This window comes from Pinus tabuliformis, chromosome J, assembly GCF_031772625.1.
Source record: "Pinus tabuliformis cultivar Carrire ecotype Pingquan chromosome J, CPIR1, whole genome shotgun sequence".
Taxonomy (NCBI): domain Eukaryota; kingdom Viridiplantae; phylum Streptophyta; class Pinopsida; order Pinales; family Pinaceae; genus Pinus; species Pinus tabuliformis.
Genome location: NC_142295.1, coordinates 1,626,566,737 through 1,626,588,928, shown reverse-complemented (window position 1 = coordinate 1,626,588,928; position 22,192 = coordinate 1,626,566,737). Strand labels below are relative to the sequence as shown.

General features: G+C 38.0%; 1 protein-coding gene across 4 annotated transcripts in view; it reads left to right on the top strand.

Annotated features, from left to right (window-relative positions):
- LOC149233725 (ATP-dependent DNA helicase homolog RECG1, chloroplastic/mitochondrial-like) overlaps positions 1–22,192 on the top strand; it is a 513,467-nt gene that overhangs the window by 63,164 nt on the left and 428,111 nt on the right. For all 4 annotated transcript variants that reach the window (XM_089379840.1, XM_089379841.1, XM_089379839.1 and 1 more), the window contains one exon: positions 15,840–15,952. In XM_089379840.1, the coding sequence (XP_089235966.1) occupies positions 15,840–15,952 (113 nt within the window). The remainder of the gene's footprint in view (positions 1–15,839; positions 15,953–22,192) is intronic.

Genomic DNA, 22,192 nt, shown 5'->3' with positions numbered 1-22,192 from the left:
AGGCTGGACAAGAGAAGAGGAATCTAGATTCTAGATGGTTGATGCTGGAATAATTAATCATTGGTGTACAATGGATGCTATATCTATCTTGATTTTTGTAAAAATATGCATGTTTTCATGTCTTCTACAATTAATTTGGTATTTTATATATATAGTAGACGCTTTGCGTCCCCGCTTCGTTCAACGTTGCCCAGGTTATGATCTTCAACACATTGAAGAGCTCTCTTACAAACTTGCATTTTATCGGGGAGAAGAGATTGAGATCACCACATCTCATATTTACTTGGGAGTATAGTTCATAGGGCCTCGTTTTGGCATGAGACAGGCTCTCCTGCCTCGACTTATAAAAGGATATGGCTCTCTTGCCCTCATCGAGAGACAAAGCTTCCAGAGTCAGTTTCAGGACATCTCATCCCAACTCCACCTCATGGATGTGATTATTCGACCTACAATTCTTTATGGCTCCGAGATCTGGGGGCCAAGTTTGGTACGACAGATTGGGCTCAGATAGAAAGAGTCTAGTTCTTGCTTCTTAGATGCATCATACGATGCAAACACATAGTTTCATAGCTCATTATCTAGGCAGAGTTCGGGGCCCATCCATGTCGCTTTGAGGTCATATTCTGCCTAGTCTCTTGTTGATATTTCTAGGGAAAACAATCTAGAATAAATTTCCTTCCATAGATAACTATGTTGAAATTTGGTACCGGAGGACAGGTGGTTCCCTTAGGCTTTGATCTTTGGCCTAGGGAAAAGTGTCCAAAAGAATTTAATTTTTCTCCTAAAGTGACTTTATAATTTTATAAAGTTAAATCTAATTTAAAAGTGACTTTAAGTGATAAAGTTACTAAGTCTAATTTTAAAGTGACTTTTATAAAGTCAATAAAAAATTAGAAAGGAAAAGTGACTTTGGAAATAAATGACTAAGTGGGTCTTTATTAAAGTGGGGTGAATTAAAAAATAAAAAGTGAGATTTAAATGAGCATTTAATCTCAGCCATTGATCTAAATCTATTTCAGCCATTGGATTTAGAGATCACCCAAAAGTCACTTGGATCACCCAAAAGTCACTTGGAGTTATATTAAGGGAGGAAAAGGAGGAAAAGATCACATTCGATTCAATTCTTTCATGAGCAGATTGAGAGAAGGAGAGCAAGAAAGCAAGAGAGATTTCTGAGCAGGGAGGAGAAGGAGACAGCGACTTGGCACACATTCCAAGGCAGCAGTTGAGCAGATTTGTATAGCTGATTCAGCACACAGTGAAAGGCAGATTTTGGCACGATTTTCGAGGAGAGGTTTGCACAAAAATCGAGGAGCAGTTTGCTGGTTTTTCTGCACGCAAAACGAGGGCCATACAGCAGCATTTAATGCTGAAAGTGGGCACGAAAATTGAGGAGACCGTACAACATTTATTGCTGTCCTGTTTGCTGTAATTTCCAGTTTGCTATGAAGTATGGGAAAAGAGATAAGTTGTAAATTTGCTTGCTGATTTTTTGTTGAAAATTTCTCACTGTAAAAGGCAATTTTCAGAAATAAAGAAGAGCTCTCAAACTGGTTTTCCCCAAGAGTTGTAGGGGTTTTTCCAGGGTCACATTGACAAAAAATCTCAGTGTTTAAATGTGTTTTAATGGCTGTTTATTACTGCTGATTTTTATTTCTGCAATTTCCAGCATTCTGTAAAATTTCCAGAATTTGTGTTTTCAGCAAATTTATTTTTTTCAGCTTGTTAAATGTATGGTTATGGGAAAGGGCATTTAACTATATGGGAGAAATAAGGAGAAACTGAAAACCGGGGTGGGAAAAAAGAAATTTCTACAAACTACTTTGTTGAAAATGCATCAAGAAAATCTTGATTTAATTTTTTCCTTGAATTAAATTAGGAATAAAATTGTAATTCCACATCACAAGACAACTTGTACGAGTTAACTAAGTTAATTTGACTTAGTTGGCTCAGTTAATTTGAGTTGAGGGTCTAACTTGAGTCATGTAGAGTGTCTCCTACTTTATAGGAGCCTTGGTTGAGTTTATTTTGAGTTGTAATTAATTAATTCAATTTAACTGAGTTAAAGTCAGTTAAACTAGTTCCAACTGATGGAGGAACTAGTAGGAGGTCAAACAGTGGGGTACTGCTTCATGTGTTCAACTAGTTAACTGATGATTCACTCATAAATAACTCATGCATGTCAGATCTAAGAGTTACCCAGTTGAGATTGGAGTTCAAGGGCAGTGTACTATCAGTTGTATAATCATCCGAATTGTATAGGTGGTGCATGCAGTCAGAGGAAGGCCTATGAGGATTGTGCAATTCATATTGAGGAATTTCCTTAATTAATAGGGGGCTAATTCCCAAGGAAACAACACAAGGAAATAGGGACTTGGGCAAGCCAAAATTTGGTTAAGTATTGACCAGAGCTTGTCTAGGAAGCTATGAGACAGATAGAGATAGTGCATAGGTTGCTTGGGCTTGAGCAAAGCATTGTAATATTCTCATATTTTCTGACTAATGCAATATACAGATAGCAAGGGTTTTTAGTTGTGGCTTTCCCTAGGAAATCATTGTGTAATGTGTTGATTGAATTCTTTCTCTTGTATGCTTCGTGATTTCGCGATCATTTAATTGTTTCCGTTGATGAGTAGAGTAGATTCAAGTCTATTGTTTTAGTAAATTACAATTATCAATCTGAATATACAAGGAATTTCTACATACTTCCAAGCCAAGTCCCATAGCCTTGCTTCAGAGATTTTCGGCCCCCACCTTCTGCTCCCACCTTCGTTGGATCATAGATCATCGAGATCAAATCGATGTACCAAAATGTGGAGGAGAAGTCTCCTTTATATAGAATAAATTCAAGGGGGGGGGGGAGGGCGAATGGGTGCCTTTTAGGGGCCTAGCCGACTTAAAATGATAGGCGGCCGACTTGAATTATTTGGAGGCAAAGAATTTAAATTCAAAATTTTACATTTTTCCACATGATGAAAATACCAACCATGGTTACCATATTTCCAACGCTCCCTCTTAGCCAAGGAGGTACTTTTCATTCTCTCTCAAGATCAATCTCCCTGACCAATCCATAGGTCTCTTGGCCCACAGCGTAAGGGAGAGATCACAAGTACAAGCCTCTCCCTTAGTCAAGATCAATCTCCTCGACCAATCCATAGGTCTCCCAACCCACAACCTAAAGGAGAGATCATCAGTCTCATCATAAGGAAAGATCCATAGCATCCAATCAATCAATGAGGTTGTACCAATTATATCCACATGGTACATCTCCTCGACCGCAACAAGGTTTCACGACACAGCTTAAGGGAGGAATCACTATCTCAATCCTTGACCACAAACAAGGTCTCACAACCCATAGCCTAAGGGAGAGAACACAAGATCAATCTCCCTGACCAATCCATAGGTCTCACGGCACACAGCCTAAGGGAGAGATCACAAATTCAGTGCCTCAGAACCAAACTTCCCGACTAGTCTCATTGGTCTCCCGACCCATAGGCTAAGGGAGTGACAATCTTCCCAACTAATCCATAGGTCTCACAATCACAGCCTAAGGAAGATTCATGATGCTATCAACCATTGCTCTCTTTCCAAATGACTTCTCAGTCATTCTAGGCTTCTCACACAAACATCAACAACTTACTCAACAACATAAAAGTAGCCATTGTGGATTTCAACACTTTATCAAACATTCCAACAGACAATATTCATTTAGCTATTCATACAACGTTCGCTGGGGTTTCTCATAGAAGCAAACATCAACAATCATGGTCGAATCCAGTAGACAACAGGTGGCTTCTCATAGAAGCAGATATCGACAACCCGTTCATTAGCAGAAAAGTGTGCCATAGTCGAATCTAACAAAAAATAAGTGGCTTCTCACAGAAGCAAATATCAACAACCTGCTATCCAACACAAGATCAAATAGATCAACAATCAACTTCACAAGTTAGCTACATTTCTAGCTTCAGTTGTGCTACATGCAATAGGTCCATCCATGTCATACAACATCTAGAATACATCCAGTTCAGATAGAGTCAACAATTCCATGCATTAGGTGGTTCAATGAGTCAGTTAGAGGGATTCATCAAATCAACAACAGAGTCTCGCATCTTTTTCAAATTTTTCTCAAGCAAATGCCCATGGACTTGTTGACCACTAGAGTGACACATGATGATTATATGAAGACTCCATGCTCAAGGATGATCCAGAGGACACTTGTACCATCAGATATCGTCAGTCAACAGAGTTTTTTTAACTCTACTTCTATCTTCTCATCATCTTTCTTGTACCCAGAGTTCACACCCTACGGGGAATTGTAATAACTGATACTAGTAATGATGAGTTTTGAGTCTGTAACAGGCCTAGGATGTTGGGATTCGATCAACAAACAAGTACACCTTGGAGTTTTTTTTGTTTGTTTATTTTTCTGGTAATTATCCCTTCTTTTTTAGAGGCAGATAATTTTTAGGTTTTTTTCACTCACGTTTTACCCCAAAGCCGGGGTGACGGTTTGAAGGTTGAGCTCCTGACACATCTTAGTGTTTAGAGTCGATGTATATTACCATACTAGATCACACAAAAAATTTCGTGGAATTTGGTTAGGTCTAGGTAGTAATTTTTTAATTTTTAGGTTTTCCGCAGTTCAAAAATTGCAAATAAAATTGTATTTAAATTGTAATAAGTGTAGTCTAGAAAAGTTGTATGGGGTATGAGTAATCAAAATTACACCTCACCCTCAACTTTCTACTATGACACACTTTGAGGGGTTAATAATGTGTTTTGGACCCTCAAAACCCACTTTTCCTAAGTTTAGTGGGAAATCTGACAATTAATTAAGCCAGAAATTAAATAAATGGAGAAAAATAAATATCCACACATGCTAAATGTTGTGGAAATGAGGTGGAAAATTATGGGGGAGTTAAAGTGAAGTCCCAAGGTGATGTGGACTCCTAAAATCAAGGAAAGGACATGTGCTCAAATAAAATCGAATTTCTGGCATTAAATGAAAACGCTGCTTGGAAATTCGAATTTGTGAGGTTAATGCACATTTGGGAGGATTCAGGAGAATATTTGGTGGATATTTTTGTGGGAAATTGTCCCCACATGGGTTACCACCCATATACACTTGTCATTCCACCATAAAATTCAAATTTGGCACATAAGGGAAGAAGAAAATGATGTTCACTTGCCAGAATTCGATTTTTACACTTGGCATTGGAGCTCCATTAAACAAATTTGAATTTCTCTTTGGGATTGTCACCTCATGCCACTTGTTTAATTACTTCTACATTGGGATTGGCTCCAATGCCATTTGTCATTGTCATTCTTCATTGGGATTTGCTCCCAACTCTCTATATAATAGAGCCATGGGCTCTCACATTGCATCATATTGTTACTAGCTATTGTGCTTGCGGAAGCGCTTCTGCCTCGTACACTTTCAGAAATATCAATAAAGACTTTGGGGTTTCATTCATGAGGTGTTCCTCTTTTTCGAGTGGGATGAATTATTGAGAATTGGTATAATTCCTTTTACTCATGTTTTGATCTAATTTGCTTCCATATGCTCTTGTAGATTTGTTAATGTAGAGCTATCTTGCATTGACATTTGATTTAGAAGTATGCTCTAGGTATAGAGTGCTCTAGTTGGTTTTAAATAAATCTCTAGAGTTTCTTATCATTATTTTTTGCTAAATCTATATGGAACTAATTCTTGATTGAAGTTTTTTAGAGGGAACATCTTGTTGGGATTACAGAATCAAGTGTGAGGGGAAGTCCTTGGAGAGACCAACCCACTCTTAATACATTCTTAAAGGAGCTCTCATTTGTTCTTTGAACCTTCATAGTCTTATCTTACAAAGTGGTTTTGCAGGGATTTCGGCACATAGCTTGTACACAAGCCGAGAACTTCTAAATTTAAATTTCTTTTAAAAAAACATTGTACTTCATTTCTTTCATTTGCTATCTAAGAGCTTGAAGATGGCTAAGCAAAGACGAGAGTTTACTCTCACTCTTTAGCTTAGCCTTTTGTAAATTATAATTGTACATATACATTTTATCTTGCTGATTTTTCCATTAATACTTAACTTATTTTGCAGTCATTGTTTGGATTGTTTGGTAACTCTTGTGTGGCAGATTTTGAAGAGAAACTTCCCGCAACATCTAACAAGTGTTTGTAGGACTTTTGGCAAGTGTTGGGGGTTCGATTTCCAAGGATGTCATGAGCCCTTTAAAGGTTTATTTTGGCCAAGTCGAGTTCACTAGAGGGCTACCCATTTTCCTCTTTAAGCCATGGGCATTTGGAGGAAACTCACACCTTGTTTCCCTTGCATAATTTTTGTGAGATCTTGTCACTACTTTCTCAAGAAAGGAGGTTTAGTGTCCAAGTTTCAAGCAATTATTGTGAGGACTCTCCTTGAAATTTAGTTGAGGACTTTGAAGGACCCTCTTCTTTTGTAATATTAATAAATGATCTAATTTTCTTGTGGGAGCTTGGGATTTCTCCCATGGTATCCTATCTCCCCATTTAGAGGAAGGCTTCTCTTGGGTGGATTGACATTTGCATGGTTTAAGCTTTCATACTTCATTCACTTACATGCGCGCTTTAATTGGGAATTAACACAACCTCACTATCACATTTCATTAAGTTAAAGTTTGTTACAATTTCATTTGAGCTTTGCATCTCTATCTCATTGTTGCTTGAAGCTACAAGCTTACACTTTACTTTGGGCAATTCATCCTTTACATGCAAGCATTTTATATTCTTAACAAACTTTGATTCGTGTCCATTTACCTTCGTAAATTGTTTCATGAGCACTTGAATACATGCTTCAATTTTATGCTACATTGTTATCTTGAATATTGGAGCAATTTATTGTCATTGTCTATTTGAAACAAATTATACTTTCAAGCAAATTACTTGTATAATTTTAATTCATTGATGAAACACATGCAGCACTTGTAAGCTAATTTTATTCCTCCAATGGAAGTTATAATTGCAACTTATGTTGAACACTATTTCATTTTCAAGCATTGCAAATCAATCTCTTTGAAGCATTTGCATATATCATTATTTTAATTTGGGGAATTAACACAATTTGCATTTCATCTGGGCATTTTAGTGTAGGAAGGCTCCAAGCCTCATTAAAATTTTACCTCCAACATAAGTTGGTTGAAGTAGACATCTTAGGAATCCTCTACTCCTCTATTGACTCCTCACTGTGAGATCCATATCATTGGGCGAGGGTGAGGTTTGAGGATTGAAGAGTTAAATTATAATCTTGTTGTAGAGTTAATAATAAAATTAACCAAGAGCATTTTCCATTACATTTACTTGTCTCTTGATGGTTTGAGTTTTCCTAATGCAAAGTCTATTCCAAAAGCAAGTATTGTAATGATTTCAAACAAGTGTTTTCTTTTCATGTTTCAAGTCTAATTGCATTTTGATGTCTTGGTTTGGCACTTCCTTTCTTTTACATTTCCAAGTTAATTACTAATTTTTTGGTTTTGGCAAGATATGTTTCACATGTTTTGATTTACAAAGTTGATTATCTCAAAAGCATTTTGTATCTTACATATCTTGTCCTAACAATTCTTATTTACATTTCAGGGTTACTTTGTTTTCTCTTTTCAGAGCATTGCATTTTACTTTGAGCAAATATATCTTTAAATTGTTGAGCAAATTTCTTATAAGGCACTGGTTTTATGGTTTTTAATCATATTAATGATTGGCATTGTTATTTCAAGTTGCTCACTTCATATTTGCCCATAAATCCTTAAAATTAATCCATTTTCACTATAACGCTCTCCTAGAAACTCACATCTTTTAACTTAACTTTTCATTAGGGACCACCCCCCTTAGCTAACCTAGGAGATAGCTCAAACTAAGAGAGTCGGGATTAGTGTGACAACCTCTTCTCTCAGTTCCCTGCCACCAACCACATCTTGTGGGGTTGAAGGCTTTTCTCATTGACTTGTAGGTAGGTGTAGGCGGCAGGGTCAACAGGACTCATAGTGCATTATGCCACAACCTCAATAAGGATTTCATTTGGCTCGTGCCATACTTTCAATCTTACAATTCTTCAATTGACTCCCTCTTACACAGGACGAAGAGGGCCTTAATCCTTGTCAGAAACACATCATCAACACATAGCAGAAAAATCACGAGCTCTTCTTTAGCATATTTGGATCAACATTAATTTTCAAGACTTCAAGCCATCTTTAGAACTGACTTCTTTACATCATGGATCAAAACATGCTTCAATCAGGCTGATCTTGTCTTCTCCCTTTGAGTCCAAAGCTCATCCAATCACGAGTCTTCTTGTCACTTTGTTCTTCCATCTTTTAATGATTGCCACAACCTTGACATACTTTATCATGTACCTGCAATCTCCACAGGGAGGCCATGGAAGAACAAATACAACTAACAAAGACAAGAGACTCATAATGAAATAATAATAGAAACAATCAAGAAAGTACTTATCTCTTAAGAATGTGTCAGCTCCCTCTTGATCTTAGTCTTCATGGGTCTAGTCAACCTCGTTCAACTCATGTCCACATCATCATCATCATCATCAAAGAGTCCACATCATTAGGGAATCCACATCATCAAAGAGTCAATATTATCATCAAGAAATCCACATCATCAAGGAGTCCATATCATCATCAAGGAAATTCACATCATAAAGCAGTGTATATCATCATCAAGGAATCCACATCATTTAGGAGTCTATATCATCGTCAAGAAATCCACATCATCAAGGAGTTGATATCATCATTAAGAAAATCCACATCATCAAGGAGTCTATATCATCATCAAGGATTACACATTATAAGTGATGATAAAAGAGATAAAAGAAATACAAGATACTTATCTTTTGAGAACATGACAACTCCCTCTTAATATTTAGCCTTCTTGCATCCAACCTGCAAATCAACCTCATCATCAAGATGTCAAATCTTCTAAGAGCTAGGTTTGTTAGAATCACAAATGCCTTTAGATCAAAACCCGCAGGAATTAGTTTCCGCTACAATTGCCAAAGATAGGATCCGTAAGAGGCTGTTAGTCCATGTCATGGAACACGCAGGGAGCACAGTACCCAATGTCCAACAATCTCCCCCAACGCGAGTTGGGTGAGTTTCAAACTCAAGACTTGTCGCTCTGATACCACTTGTTAGATTCATGCTTATTGTTAGACCAAAACCTATAGGCATTTGTCTCTGCTACAATTGCTAGAGTTAGGATCCACAAGAAGCGGTTAGTCCATGTCGTGAAACACATGGGGAGTGCTGGACCCAATGCGCAACAAGGGTTTCTTCTTAAGCAAAAGCTATTAAGCCATAAGCCCTCAACTTTCATCAACTCTGGATAAGGTTATCAATTGATTGGCTAGGGTTTAAACTCCAAATCCTAATGATCTGTCAAGTTTAGGATAGGGTTTACAGACCCTAACACTTATCTTCATCAATAGTCCTAGGGTTTTTGAGAAACATTCATTCTTGCATTCTTTTTCCGCTTATTCATTTTTCAATATAGGAAACCTAGGGTTTTTCAACCCCTAGGGCTTTCTTGATCAAACCCTTACTAGGTTTTTGCAAACCTAAATCATTCCAAGAAATCAAAGTTTTAAACCTTGGTTGATTCAAATCCCTACTTGACTTTTAGGCTTTGAAGAGGAGATTACATGCTTCAGATCAAGAAACTCTTTTATTATAGTAATCAACAACATCTGTTCAATAGATTCCATCATACAACCATGAGAATTTATACTTAAATATTTGCTCAAACTCTTAGTTATATACCAAGAGAGGTGTTGGTCTGCAAGGAGCTTCCAATGCTAGTTCAATTCTTGAAATTTCAAAACTTTGCAGACTTGTAATTTCATATATGGAGCCACTTGTCATTGTTGTCATAAGGTATATGACAATGTCTTTCACGACATGTTCCAGTTTTAAGCCTTTAGACTTTTGTGACAAGATTTACTTCAATACAACTTCTCAGGAGCTTGAGACGTATCGTAAATTTTGTAAAATTTCAGATATTAGTCGGCTTCATGGCTTCCAGTATAATTAGGTCGGCCTTATTGTAGTGTAATTTGACATTTCTTTATGTATAGAAGAGAGAGTCTCCCACAACCTTGATTGTGTACTCAAACTTTTGATCATATCTCAGTGAATAGACTTCACATGGTGTCATAGGTATATGGACTCAGATTTGCAAATAAAATAGGTGCCTTGTACAACAGAGATAGGTAGCTTGTATAACAAAGTATGGAACTCACATAGAGAAGCTCAGTAACTCGCATACCCCCAGAGATAGTGCCTTAGTGACTAGCATAGAAGGAGTCTTTGTAACCACTTTCCTTTGTCAAAACAATGAGCCATTGATGATTCCAAAACTCGGACTTGGACCAGAACCATGACAATTTTGAAGCCAAAACCTTATTCTATAGTGAAGAATGAACAAAACTCGACCCCTCTAGCATGGAGCTTCGGATCAATGACATTCAACTTGGATCATAGAACTTTAATTAAGCTTGTCACCGTAGAGGCACAAATCTCGTCATAGTTGATATCCATGGGACTAGAACTCGCACTTGAATAAATTAGCTCAATCAAATTCATCAAAACTTGGATTACCACATAGATGTAATATAAACTTCGGCTTCAGTCATGTATTGAACTTGAAAAGGAGCATATTATCACAATTGTTAATTTACTGTCTTCAGATTATTCCATAGAGAAGAAATGCCATAGGAGCTTTGCATATCATGGAGAATACGCCTTGCATACCACAAGATCTCGCATACCTCAGATGTAACATTGAGAATAGGCCTCGCATAACACAGAATCTTGCATACCACAGGAGCCTCGCAAAATAGATGCCACAAAAGCTTCCATAGGGTGCCATTGGAGTTTGCATAAGATGTCACAAGACTCACATAATTGTCAAAAAGAATTTTGCATGAGCAACAAAAGAGAACTTTTGCATAATCCACAGAAGAGGGGTCACAAAACTTTCGCATGAATAAAATTGTGGCACAAAAGAATATATAAATAGCATTATATACTTCCCTTATTTGCATAGAACAGAGGATCTCACGTACACAAATAATAGTGCCATATAACAACTTGCATGAATGTATGGTCCTTTGGCACATCTTGTTAACCATAGGTTTAGATCTTTCTCATAGAAATCACCACAAGTTTGGACCTCAGATTGCAAGGGTTATTACAAGATCGACCTTCTAGCTTTGTCCACAGAAATGCTAAAAGATGCGAAAAGGCTTGCATGGTTAGTTTATGGTAGAATCAAACAGGTGTTTTAGTCTTAGATGATGCTAAGAGGCTAACGAACAATAAGCTTGGGAAACACCTTAATTAAATTAATTTGCCATAATTAAAATATTTCCCCTAAGTTTAACTTATGAAAAGTGGTAAATTAAAGTGAATTAATCAAAGATGTTGGAGATTGCTCTAGAGACTTCTATTGATGAAGTCTAATTGATCTTAGTCCTCGATGGAGATTAAATTGTGGTCGTGAATACTCAACGAGAGAATATAAGAGCAAGTCGAAGGGCTTGGAGATATCATCAGTTGCATTAGAGTGATCAACGTGATTAAGGCAGATCAAGCTCCCCAATTCGTAGATTTAGTGAGGGCACAGTTTGAGCTTGGGAAGGAGAGTAACAGGGGTTTGCAGCAGGGAAAGAAATTCTCAAGGGGTTTTCCAATTTCTAGATCCAGGAAAGCGAATTGGAATTATCCTACAGGGAGGTCAAAAATTTGCCTAGTTTCCCATAAAATGCGAGTGCAGGATTTAGAGCGAAGTGTAGGATCCCAGATCTACATCTCAGAGGCAGAGCGAATTGGATTCAGGGACAAAGAAGGGCAAGACGACTCATCTGGAAGTGATCTAGAGGCAAATCGAATTATTCTGAGTAGATAGTGCGCATTTCCAGTCCAACTGTGCGAATTCGCTGGGAAGTGCGAATTTGCCAAAGAGGGCCAGATCCAATTGCTGTGAGGGAAAAGTATTTCCTAGATTATTTTCCAGTTGAGAAAATTACCAGAGGATTGCTAGTTGGGCATCCAGATTGTAATTCTCTATATTTGTTGCATAATAAAATAAACCCTCATCTGTTGCACCGGTTTTCCCATCCGGGTTTTTCCGGGGACGTTAGTCCAAAAACAACTATGTTAATATTTGTGTGTGTGGATCTATTTCTTAGTTCCTATTTTTACTTCCATAGCACTTTTTGTTTTTTGGTCAAGATTGCAATTGTGAGTTTGTCGAATATTTGTCGTAATAACAAATAAACTGCTAGCAGTTAGGAGATAAATTTCCAACAACTGCAATCATGGATTTTCACATGCATAAGTGGAGACAAGAACCTTGCCAGATATATAATTTCACACCTGGTCTCAAGGACAACTCGCATTACAGGGGTTCAAACTGCCTTAGGAAACTTTAGCGTAGCCTTACAGAAATTTGGCTCTCTCTTGCATATTTTCACAAAGATATTTGATGTCACAGGAGCTCGTATACTAGAGATAAGATAACAAGATTACAACTTATAGACTTTTTCCACAATCTTTTTGATTCAGATCACAGTACAAGGTTGACATAAAGTTAAGCCTTCTAAAAGAGATTGGTCAAGCCACATAAGCAGAATAGAGGCCTTAGAGATGATCCGGAAGTGAAGCCATTTTTATCAACTGCTCATCGAACCATAACTCTAATACCATGTTGATATTTCTAGGGCAAACAACCTAGAATAAAATTTCCTTCCACAGATAAATACTTCCAATGATTCAGTTAGCATTAATTGCACATATCATTCATCCAATACCATTAATCAGTTATACAAAAGAAAATTCAATCATTAAGCATGAAAGAGCAATAGAAAATAAGCATAAAACCATGAAACGAGACACAGAAATTAGACCTGAGTCCAGGGCGAACCCATAAGGGAAAAACCCAAAAAAGTCTTTCCTTATGTGAGAGAGAGAGAGTTCATAGTTCATCAATACATCATAGAAAACATCAATATAATAGCAAAACCATTAACCAAGAATAAGATAAATGCCAAGCCATGTCCCATAGCCCTCCTTCAGAGATTTTCGACCCCCCTCCTCCTACTCCCAACTTCACTGGATCAAATATCATCAAGATCAAAATCGATGTACCAAAATGTGGAGGAGAGGTCTCCTTTATATAGAATAAATTTCAAGGGGGGTTGAATGAGTGCCTTTTTGGGGCCTAGCTGACTTAAAATAATAGGAGGCTGACTTGAAATATTTGGAGGCAAAGAATTAAAATTCAAAATTTACATTTTTCCACATGATGAAAATATCGACCATGGCTACCACATTTCCAACATCTCGAGGGTGGTTTTCTGAGGCATTCAAATTCCTCCAGACTGTGGCCATTTCCCTAGAGCGTTTCCCCCCATTTAGATTATCTCGTGATGCACCGAGCCATCTTCTTCTGACTAAACAGATGCTAAATTAGTCCATCAAAGAGGATACCTATCGATTATACACTTAGGTCATATGGATCTCACCTCCTATGGGCCTTGGTCCGAAGATGTCTCTCTATTTGGAGCATTTCCTAGAGCTGTAGGATGGCCTCATCATACGCCCCCCCTTATTTGCATCGACATTGGTTGCACTCGATTCAGAATACCCCTTGGGCAATGTCGTGTGGGCACAGACCGTCCTAGAATCGAGATTGACCATCATATTCTTCGATCGAACAAAAATTGCTAGGTGTGCCATCTACAGGAGCCGGAGACTGAGTGGCACCTCATCTTCAGGTGCCCCATTTAGTATGAGATCAGAGGATGTTTCCATTTTGTCTACATAGATTCCAGGAGATCCCTATCTACTTTTTTCTGATACCAGGACCAGAGATGCCTAGCCCTTTTTATCAGGGAGATCTTTACACACAAATCTCAACTCTTGCATGCCTCAACTCACTCTGGGATTTCTAGAACTATTACCTTGTACTTCCAGGTTGTTTCGTCTGATCGAAACAATAAGCGGAAGACAGAGTTTTAATATGCAGCAGATGGGAGAAGGGTGAGACCTTGGGGTTCACCGCAATCCCCCCTCTACGAGATAGATAGGTATCTTTGAGACTGACCCGTAGATGCAGTACCATGCCTCAGTTGACTTATCCTTAGAGAGTCATAGGGAATGGTTCGAGACAGAGACAACGCAGGGCGCTCTTGCTTGCCAGACCTCCTCACAACTACAACTCAATGGACAGAGAATAATCAATAACTTCTTTCTTTCGGCCTCGGATGTTAGGAGTAGCCCTCACTCCTCTACAACCTTTGCTTGCAGTTGGTTGCTGTGAATATATGGGTCATTATGGAAGAAATAGGTGATCCTCCTAATACTTTTTGGTTGGAGTGGTCCAACCTGTGGTTTGCGTTTGAAACTCTCCCTCATGGATAGAACTGGACTTCTTTGGTCATGACAACGAAAGGTTTGGAGTGGGGATCACTTGAGTCCCAGTAAAGACAGTAATACCTCCTTCCAATCTTGTAATAGATACAACATTTGAAAGATGCTTATTTGACTCAATCTCTTGTAAGTGGAGAGCTGGTAAGTCCTATCAGGCCAGGGGATGAAGCCTCTCCTTTTAAGAAGGACAACCCTCATCATCTTGTTCCTTAAATGTGGAAAGTTGGAAACTCCTGATGATTTTGTATGAATACCACTTGTTGGCAAAGAGAAAAGTGTCATTGTTGATCAAGTTGGTACAGTTCAGTCATGCTATATATGTTTAGGTTGAAGGCTGACATGACTTAAGTTGATCCACCTTGAATATTGTTTCCTCTTTGCTCCTCTATTTAGAATGGTTCATACCTCATACCTCAATCATTTCATCTTCAAGTGGTGTCCATTGAATCTTACTTTGGGCAGTTGGAAGTTGGAACTACATTATCTGCTCTCGAACCTAAAAGCTATGGTCTACTGGATGTTTGTCATTCCTTGTACTCTGTCAAGTCTCTGTCAAAGTTCATTGCATCTATCAACGCACATCATCTATCAATGCACATCATCTATGTACTTGAAAAACATTAGTCTTCTTGAGTCTTGGCTCAGCATTGAGTGGTTTGCCTGATCATGGACGGTAGTGCATGAAATGAAAATGCTAAACATTTATCAAAGGGATATTTATCAATACAGCTGTAGATGCGAATGTCTTTATTATGCTGTAAGGCAACTGATTATCCCTTGTCTTTAGGTGCCAATTGTTGTAATTTCATAGCAGTTGGACCATCAACGTATTTACCAATTTCATGTGTTCTTTCGTGTGGGTGAAAGGATGTTCTCTTTATTAGCTTATATGTCTGCAAGTTCTAAGAGGGCACTCTTCTTTATTGTTAACTTAATTTACTACTATTCATTTGTGTCTACAACCTTTTTGAATTAATAGCTAGAGTTAGAACATAACTAATTCAATATCATAGTGAAGCCATAATCTTCTTATTACCCACAAACAATACTTATATGTGGACCAATGTCTTTGCTTGTGGTCAATTTTCTTCCACATGTAGCCATGAATGTCTATATTTTGTGAAATATTACTGTTTATTGTCCATTTTTTTATGTTGAAACCTTCTAGTATTTGTAATCTTCGACCATTTAATAACTTGTGCACCTATTAATGGGGCACTAAGTAGTGGGTTCTATCTTGCATATTGAAACCACATAGTTATGTCCCTTAAAATGGGGGCCATTTGTTTTTTGTTTAGTATACCAATGAATACTTATATCTCCCTCCTATTGATTTATTTACTTAATTTGTGTTAGTATTTAATTGATAGGTGCGTAAACTACTTCAACATTTCCCTCGTACTTATGTGAATATGCAACCTGCTGAAGGCCAAGTAGAGGATGGGCAGCTGCTGAATTTCTTTGGAAGGATTTTATCTTCTAGGTATGCAGCCTTGGGTTATATCCTTAAAAGATTCCTAATATAAAACATGCATTTAGTATTCAAATTTTAATGTGCACCTTGTCTTTTAAAAGGATGAAACTAAACCTGTCTGGCAAGTTGTAAATTGATAAGAAAGACCTTGAGCATAGGGATGGTCAATGAGCTAGTTATATGATGATTCTGATGATTACAATGGACTGTTGGGTTGGATTAAGAACTTGATGTAGGTTTTGATCAACAATAAAAGCTGGCAAAGGAACGTAATATATTTTTCTACAATGGAGCAGTGGTAGTGGTGCAGTCAGTCATGCATTGAGCCACAATCTAATATCAAGGGATTGCCTACAATTGCAGAACAATGACAAATATCTAGAAGTAACACTTTGCAATTATATAAATAAATCTCCAACATCAGCCCAGTTGAATCCACACATCATCTTAAGGGTTTTACTCATTCTCATTAATAACATTCAGACTACAAACAAATGTACATTGATATCACATCACCATCCTGCAGAGTAGTTCTTCTCTTCTAAGATCTCTAGTTCAGATCTCTATTCTGGAACTCTCATCCTCAATTTTTCTCACAATTCCCAACGAAGTTGGCAATCAACTGCTTTTCCCTCGGCTTTATTCATTTTGACCATAATAGTTCATCTTCCTTCTCTGACTCTTGGCCTTCCTTGTACATTACAAACAACCTCAGTGTCCATGCTGCAATGGTCTTCCCTATGAAGTTTGTAACTTTTCCTCCATAAGTATTATGAGCCTTTGTTTTCCTCCTAAATGCATCCCTATCTGAGTGCTGGGGGCACTTACCTTTTCATAGTGTCTATATGTCAACATTACTTTCTTTCTGCTCTCATTTCTAACAGTTTGTAGTGTGTCTGTGGTATGTACTTGTCACAACCCTATGTGCATTTTCTCCTTGTAAAAATAGCAATGTGTGTCCTCGTACAAATTTTTCATTGGCTTGTAAAACTTTTGATACATCGGTTCTGAAATCCAAGTGATCTCTATATCTAATTTGTTCCTTCACTTTACCAGATTTTTTTTCTTCATAGCTCGTGTCTTAATCAATTTTTCTTCCAAAATCTTTTCTGTTTAATCCATCTGCTTTTTAACCAATTATCCTCGCCAATTTGATTCCATGCTTTCATTATTTGCATCACTACTTTCATTTGTATTAGGATCAAAACCTCTAAATATATGTAAGTCTTGTACATTAAATTCAGATGACATGTCCGACTCTTCTGACAACTCGATCTCATATGCTTTTCCTCCAAATGTTCTTTCTATTTGGCAAGGTCCTATCTTCTTCACATTTCAACTTGTTTTGTGTGCTGTTTGGATAGCACTCTTTCCTAAGATGTGCCCTAACCAAATTGTCAACGTGAAATGACGTGTTTCTTTAATACATGTTTGTCCTTTAACAATATGTGAGGACACCTATTCAGTATGTAGACTGCTGTACAACATGCCCCTGTGCAAAGAAACATGGATTCCTGTAAGTCATGAACCATAGTCTGAGCAGTCTCTATTATGGACCTGTTCTTTCTTTCTACGACCCTAATTTGCTGTGGATTGTAAGGCATTGTAAACTTCCTCTTGATCCCTACTTCTTTGCAAAAGAATCTAATCCCTACTTCTTTGCAAAAGAATCTAAAACAGTGGAGGTTTTATTCCCTTCATGTTAGTTTTTGTAGCATCGGAGGTGTTCTAGTCCCAAGACTTTGTTGAGAGACTAAAACATAGAAGTTCTCCATAACTCATAAATCTTTTCTGGAAATTCCACCTAGAAGTGCCTCAATTAGATTATTTGCCTCTTTTAAAATATTTCCTAAGTCTAAACTTAGGGAAAGTGGTTAATTAATCAATATTAATTGAGATAAAGTGTGAATCATCTAGAAACTCACATGGATTGACTCTGATATGATCTTAGCCATTGATTAAGTTTTAATCTTAGCTGTTGGAGTCCCAACAAAAGAATATAAGAAGAAGCCGATGGGTAGATGGAGAACACACACTTGAGATCGATTTCTTTGGAGAGTTCGATTTTCCAAAGAGCGGCAGCAGTTGCTGGAAGAGTTTGAGCTTCAGAAGGAAGCAGAGACAGAGAGGGGCAGGGACAGTGAAGCCAAAGGAAGATTTTCCAGATCCGGTGAGTACTTTGCAGAGAGTTTGAAATATCTCTAAGAGGTTGCACAAAAGCTTCAAAGGGCAGTTCGATTTAATTGAACAAGATGTGTTCAGTTCCAGAGGCCAAGAAAGGGTTCTGGAGGCTAAGAAGGGGTTCCAGAGTGCCGAAGAAGTGTTTTCCCAGTCAACAACAGGCAAGACGGCTAGATTGGAAGTCGATTCAAGAAACATGTGTGGCAGGTAGCTCCAGAGTGACGCAGAGCCTGCGCAGGCCCGGTTGGACAGTTAGCCTTTCAGAGCTCAGACAATGCCGGGATTGCTCGGAGTGAGGATAATTTCCCTCAGATAATTTTTGCTAGTATTTTCTCTGTAGGATAATCAATATTCGACATCCAAATTGTACTCAAATAATTTCACTGTTGCATAATAATAAAAACCCTCAGCTGCAGCACTAGTTTTTCAAAGTTGGGTTTTCCGAGGACATTTGTCCAAAAATAATTGTGTTAATTATTGTGTGTGTGCTAGAATATTTCTCAGTTTCCAGTGCTATTACTTTCTGTAGTTTTATTTGTCAAGGGTGCAGTGTGATTTTTTCGATATTTGCCATAACAAATAATTTTTAATTAATTAACAATTAGAAGAATTAATTCCAGTTGCTGCAATAGGATTTCAGTAGTGAAATTTTCACATGGTAGTAGAGCGAGATTGATCAGGCGGGAAGTGTTAGTTTTTGTAGCATCGGAGGTGTTCTAGTCTCGAAGCTTTGTGGAGAGGCTAAAACACAAGAGTTCTCCATAACCCAAAAATTGTGTCTAGAAATTCCACCTAAAACTGTCTCAATTAGATTATTAGCCTATTTTTAATTATTTCCTATGTCTAAACTTAGAGAAAGGGGTTAATTAATTAGAATTAATTGAGATAAGGAGCAAATTATCTAGAAACTCACACAGATCGACTAGGAATTAATCTGGGCCCTTGATTAAGTTTTAATCTTGGTCATTGGAGGTCCAACAGAGGATTATAAGAAGTTGATGGGTAGATGGAGAATACACTTGAGGAGTTCGATTTTCCAGAGGCAGTTGCTGGAAGAGTCCGAGCTTCAGAGAGGAAGCAGAGATAGAGAGGGGCAGGGACAGTGAGGCCGAAGGAATATTTTCCAGATCCGGTGAGTACATTGTAGAGAGGCAGAGATAACCACAGAGAGGCTGCCCAGGGACCTCTAGAGGCAATTCAATTTTGCTAGGGAAAAATTGAGTTTCAGGTCTAGAGGCCAGAAAGCCATTCTAGAGGCCAGGAGAGACGTTTTCCCAGTCAGCAACAGACTAGACGGCTTAAGGAGTAGCTGATTCAGGCCTGCACAAAAACAATTTGGATGACCCACTTGGAGCTGTAGTCAAAGCCCGATTTTGCCTGTGGGGTGAGGAAAATTCCTTACCAGATTTTTGCCAGTATTTTTCTCTGTAGGATCGCCAGATTTCAGAATCCAGTTGTACTTAGAATTTCTCACTGCTGCTTAATGTTGAAGAATCTAGGGCAATGAGGTATAGTAGGATTCTTCCAGACTTGATAACAATTTGTGAAGCTATTTTACAATTTATCTTGTTAGCTTAATCTTCTTCTCTTCTTATTAATGCATGTGTGTTTACTTCATCAAACTGCTACCAAAAACATAAGAACAAGAACATAAGATGTTGGCTCTTTGCGAGGGTAAAACCTTTCTCTCTTAGAGAGGAAAACCCTTTCGTAAATTTGTCTTATTGAAGCTTTTATTGATCAATACCAAACCCTAGACCCTTGACAAGAATATCTTCCAAGCACAAGTCAAGTCCTTCCTTCTTCCTGCACTTTGTTTCTCGACACTTCGTCCTCTTTCTTCTGGAAACACTTCATCCTCCTTCTTCCTTCTTCGACTAGAGATAGACCTTGTTTATGTGAGCTCTAGAAGAGATACTTATCTTTTATACTTAGTGAGATCCTTCACCTATGGATACACCTTCCTTCTCTTGACCAACCAAGTTTCTTCTTGATGTGTAGTTGTAGGCTTGATGTGACAGCACAACAGCCCTAGTTTCTCGCACGTGTGGGTGGTTTCCTTGAATATTAGGCTCCTTTGACCTTTGCTTGGGAGAGCCTCTCCTTCGCTTGAGTAGGAGGCCTTATAGGCCTAACTTTCTAGCCCAAACGATAAGATATATATGACTGTGATCTTGCTGTTGATGTAACCATAGACTGTCCTCTATTTCTCGCACGTGTGACTGTTTTTCACCCTAAAAACAGTCCCTTCAACTTTGGTTTAGACTTATCCTTCTTCGTTGCACTATAGGTTCCTTAAACTCGACTTTTCTTCGCCTCTATATATAGAGGACTATCCCTCCTTTAGGCTGACTTCATTTCTCTTCTTCGTTTTGGCTCCTTTGAAGATGTCGTTGCATGGAGAGGACTTGTCTTTGCTTGGAGGGATATTCTTTGACTCTTATACAAATATATACATGGTGTAACATGCCCTTAAGGGTCTTCAACATTTTCTTTTGACTCTTTGACTCACCTATAGCACTTTGACATGTGCTAGACCTATATCAATGAGAAAGAAACTCATTGATAAATATAACATAAATAATGTTTCTTTTCTTAAATAAATACAAATATCAAAAGTACATTTATGAAGACCGAACCTAGTTACACTTTCTTCAACACTCCCTCTTAACTAGGGAGGTATTCATAAATCATTACAAGGTGTTTGGCTATTTTTCAGTCTTGAAGAATTCGCATTAGAGAAACCAGATTGGCAATCCATCTGTTATAGCATCATAGTAACCAACATTGTTCATAGCAAGGCCTTGACTAACAACTCTATCTCTCATAAGATCAGAGCATAATGTTGGCGAGACCAATGACTTATAGACGCCTTAATCATTTTCTTTCAAGGTACATACCCACTCGGGTGTTCACTGAGTATGACCTTCTAAGACTATTCTTGTCTTGGGTTACCAGCCCTCAAAGAATATCGGTCCTCTTGCATACTCTTGTCTTGGATGGCCTACACATCCTCAAAGAGTATCGGATGCCAGATGATTACCCAATCCTCCAACTCTTTCTTCCCAAGTGAAGACAAGAATGTTGTGTGTATCTCTTCCTCTTAATTGAGGAAGACATGCCCAAGTTTCCTATGACAAGGAACTTGCCCAAGCTCCTTTGTAGTTGGGAACTTGTTAGAACTCCCTCTTATTCTAGGGACTTGTCTGTTCATCAACAACTTATTTTTCATGGGTCCTTCAGCTGCTTGATCTCCTTCTTTTCTTCGATGTCATGAACTCTTTGTTTGAATTTCTTCTTGGTAGGGCACCGACCATCGATCACTTTCATTCCTGGTTTGTCATGTCATTGCTCCCTTCGTGGAAAGTGGCCTTCTTGATATATATCAGGACCTTTTTTCATCTGGCTACTCCTTTGTCATTTTGTCTATGCTTCAGAATACTTATCACATGGATGCTTAGTTGTACTTGCTTGTTCCCATACTTTGATTTAGTAGCCCTTCATGACTTCGTCTTGATATTGCTTCAACATCAAATGGTGCTTTTGTTGGATGGCTTCTTCATCATGACATCTTTGTAGAGTTGAATCAGTTATCTGCACCTTACTATCTCCAAGGCCTTCATAGGTGTCAAGGGTCCTTTGATCTTTTTCTTCCTTTGTCAGAGTTGTCATGCCTTCTTTCGGGAGATGTCTTTAATGGATCTTGTCAGATAGTGATTCTTTGTGACCATGGTGTTCTTCACATGCTTGATCTCTTTCTTCATTTGCTTCTTCTTGGATGATTAGTCAACCACCTTATACTCCTTATGGGAGCACTTCTTTATGTTGACCTTCATTGCATTGTAGTACATGCCTTCGAGCATGTCATTGGTGAAAGAGATCCTTTTATACTTGATCATGCCATAGAACTATTCCCATGACTCAATAATATATATGTGATGACATGACTTAACTTTGATGCATACATACCTCATCTTGATTCTTCTTTGATCATCTTGGCTTCATTTGATTGTCCTTGGTGTGGCCTTTCTTGCTTCATCTTTTCTTGCTTGCATATCATCCTTTTCT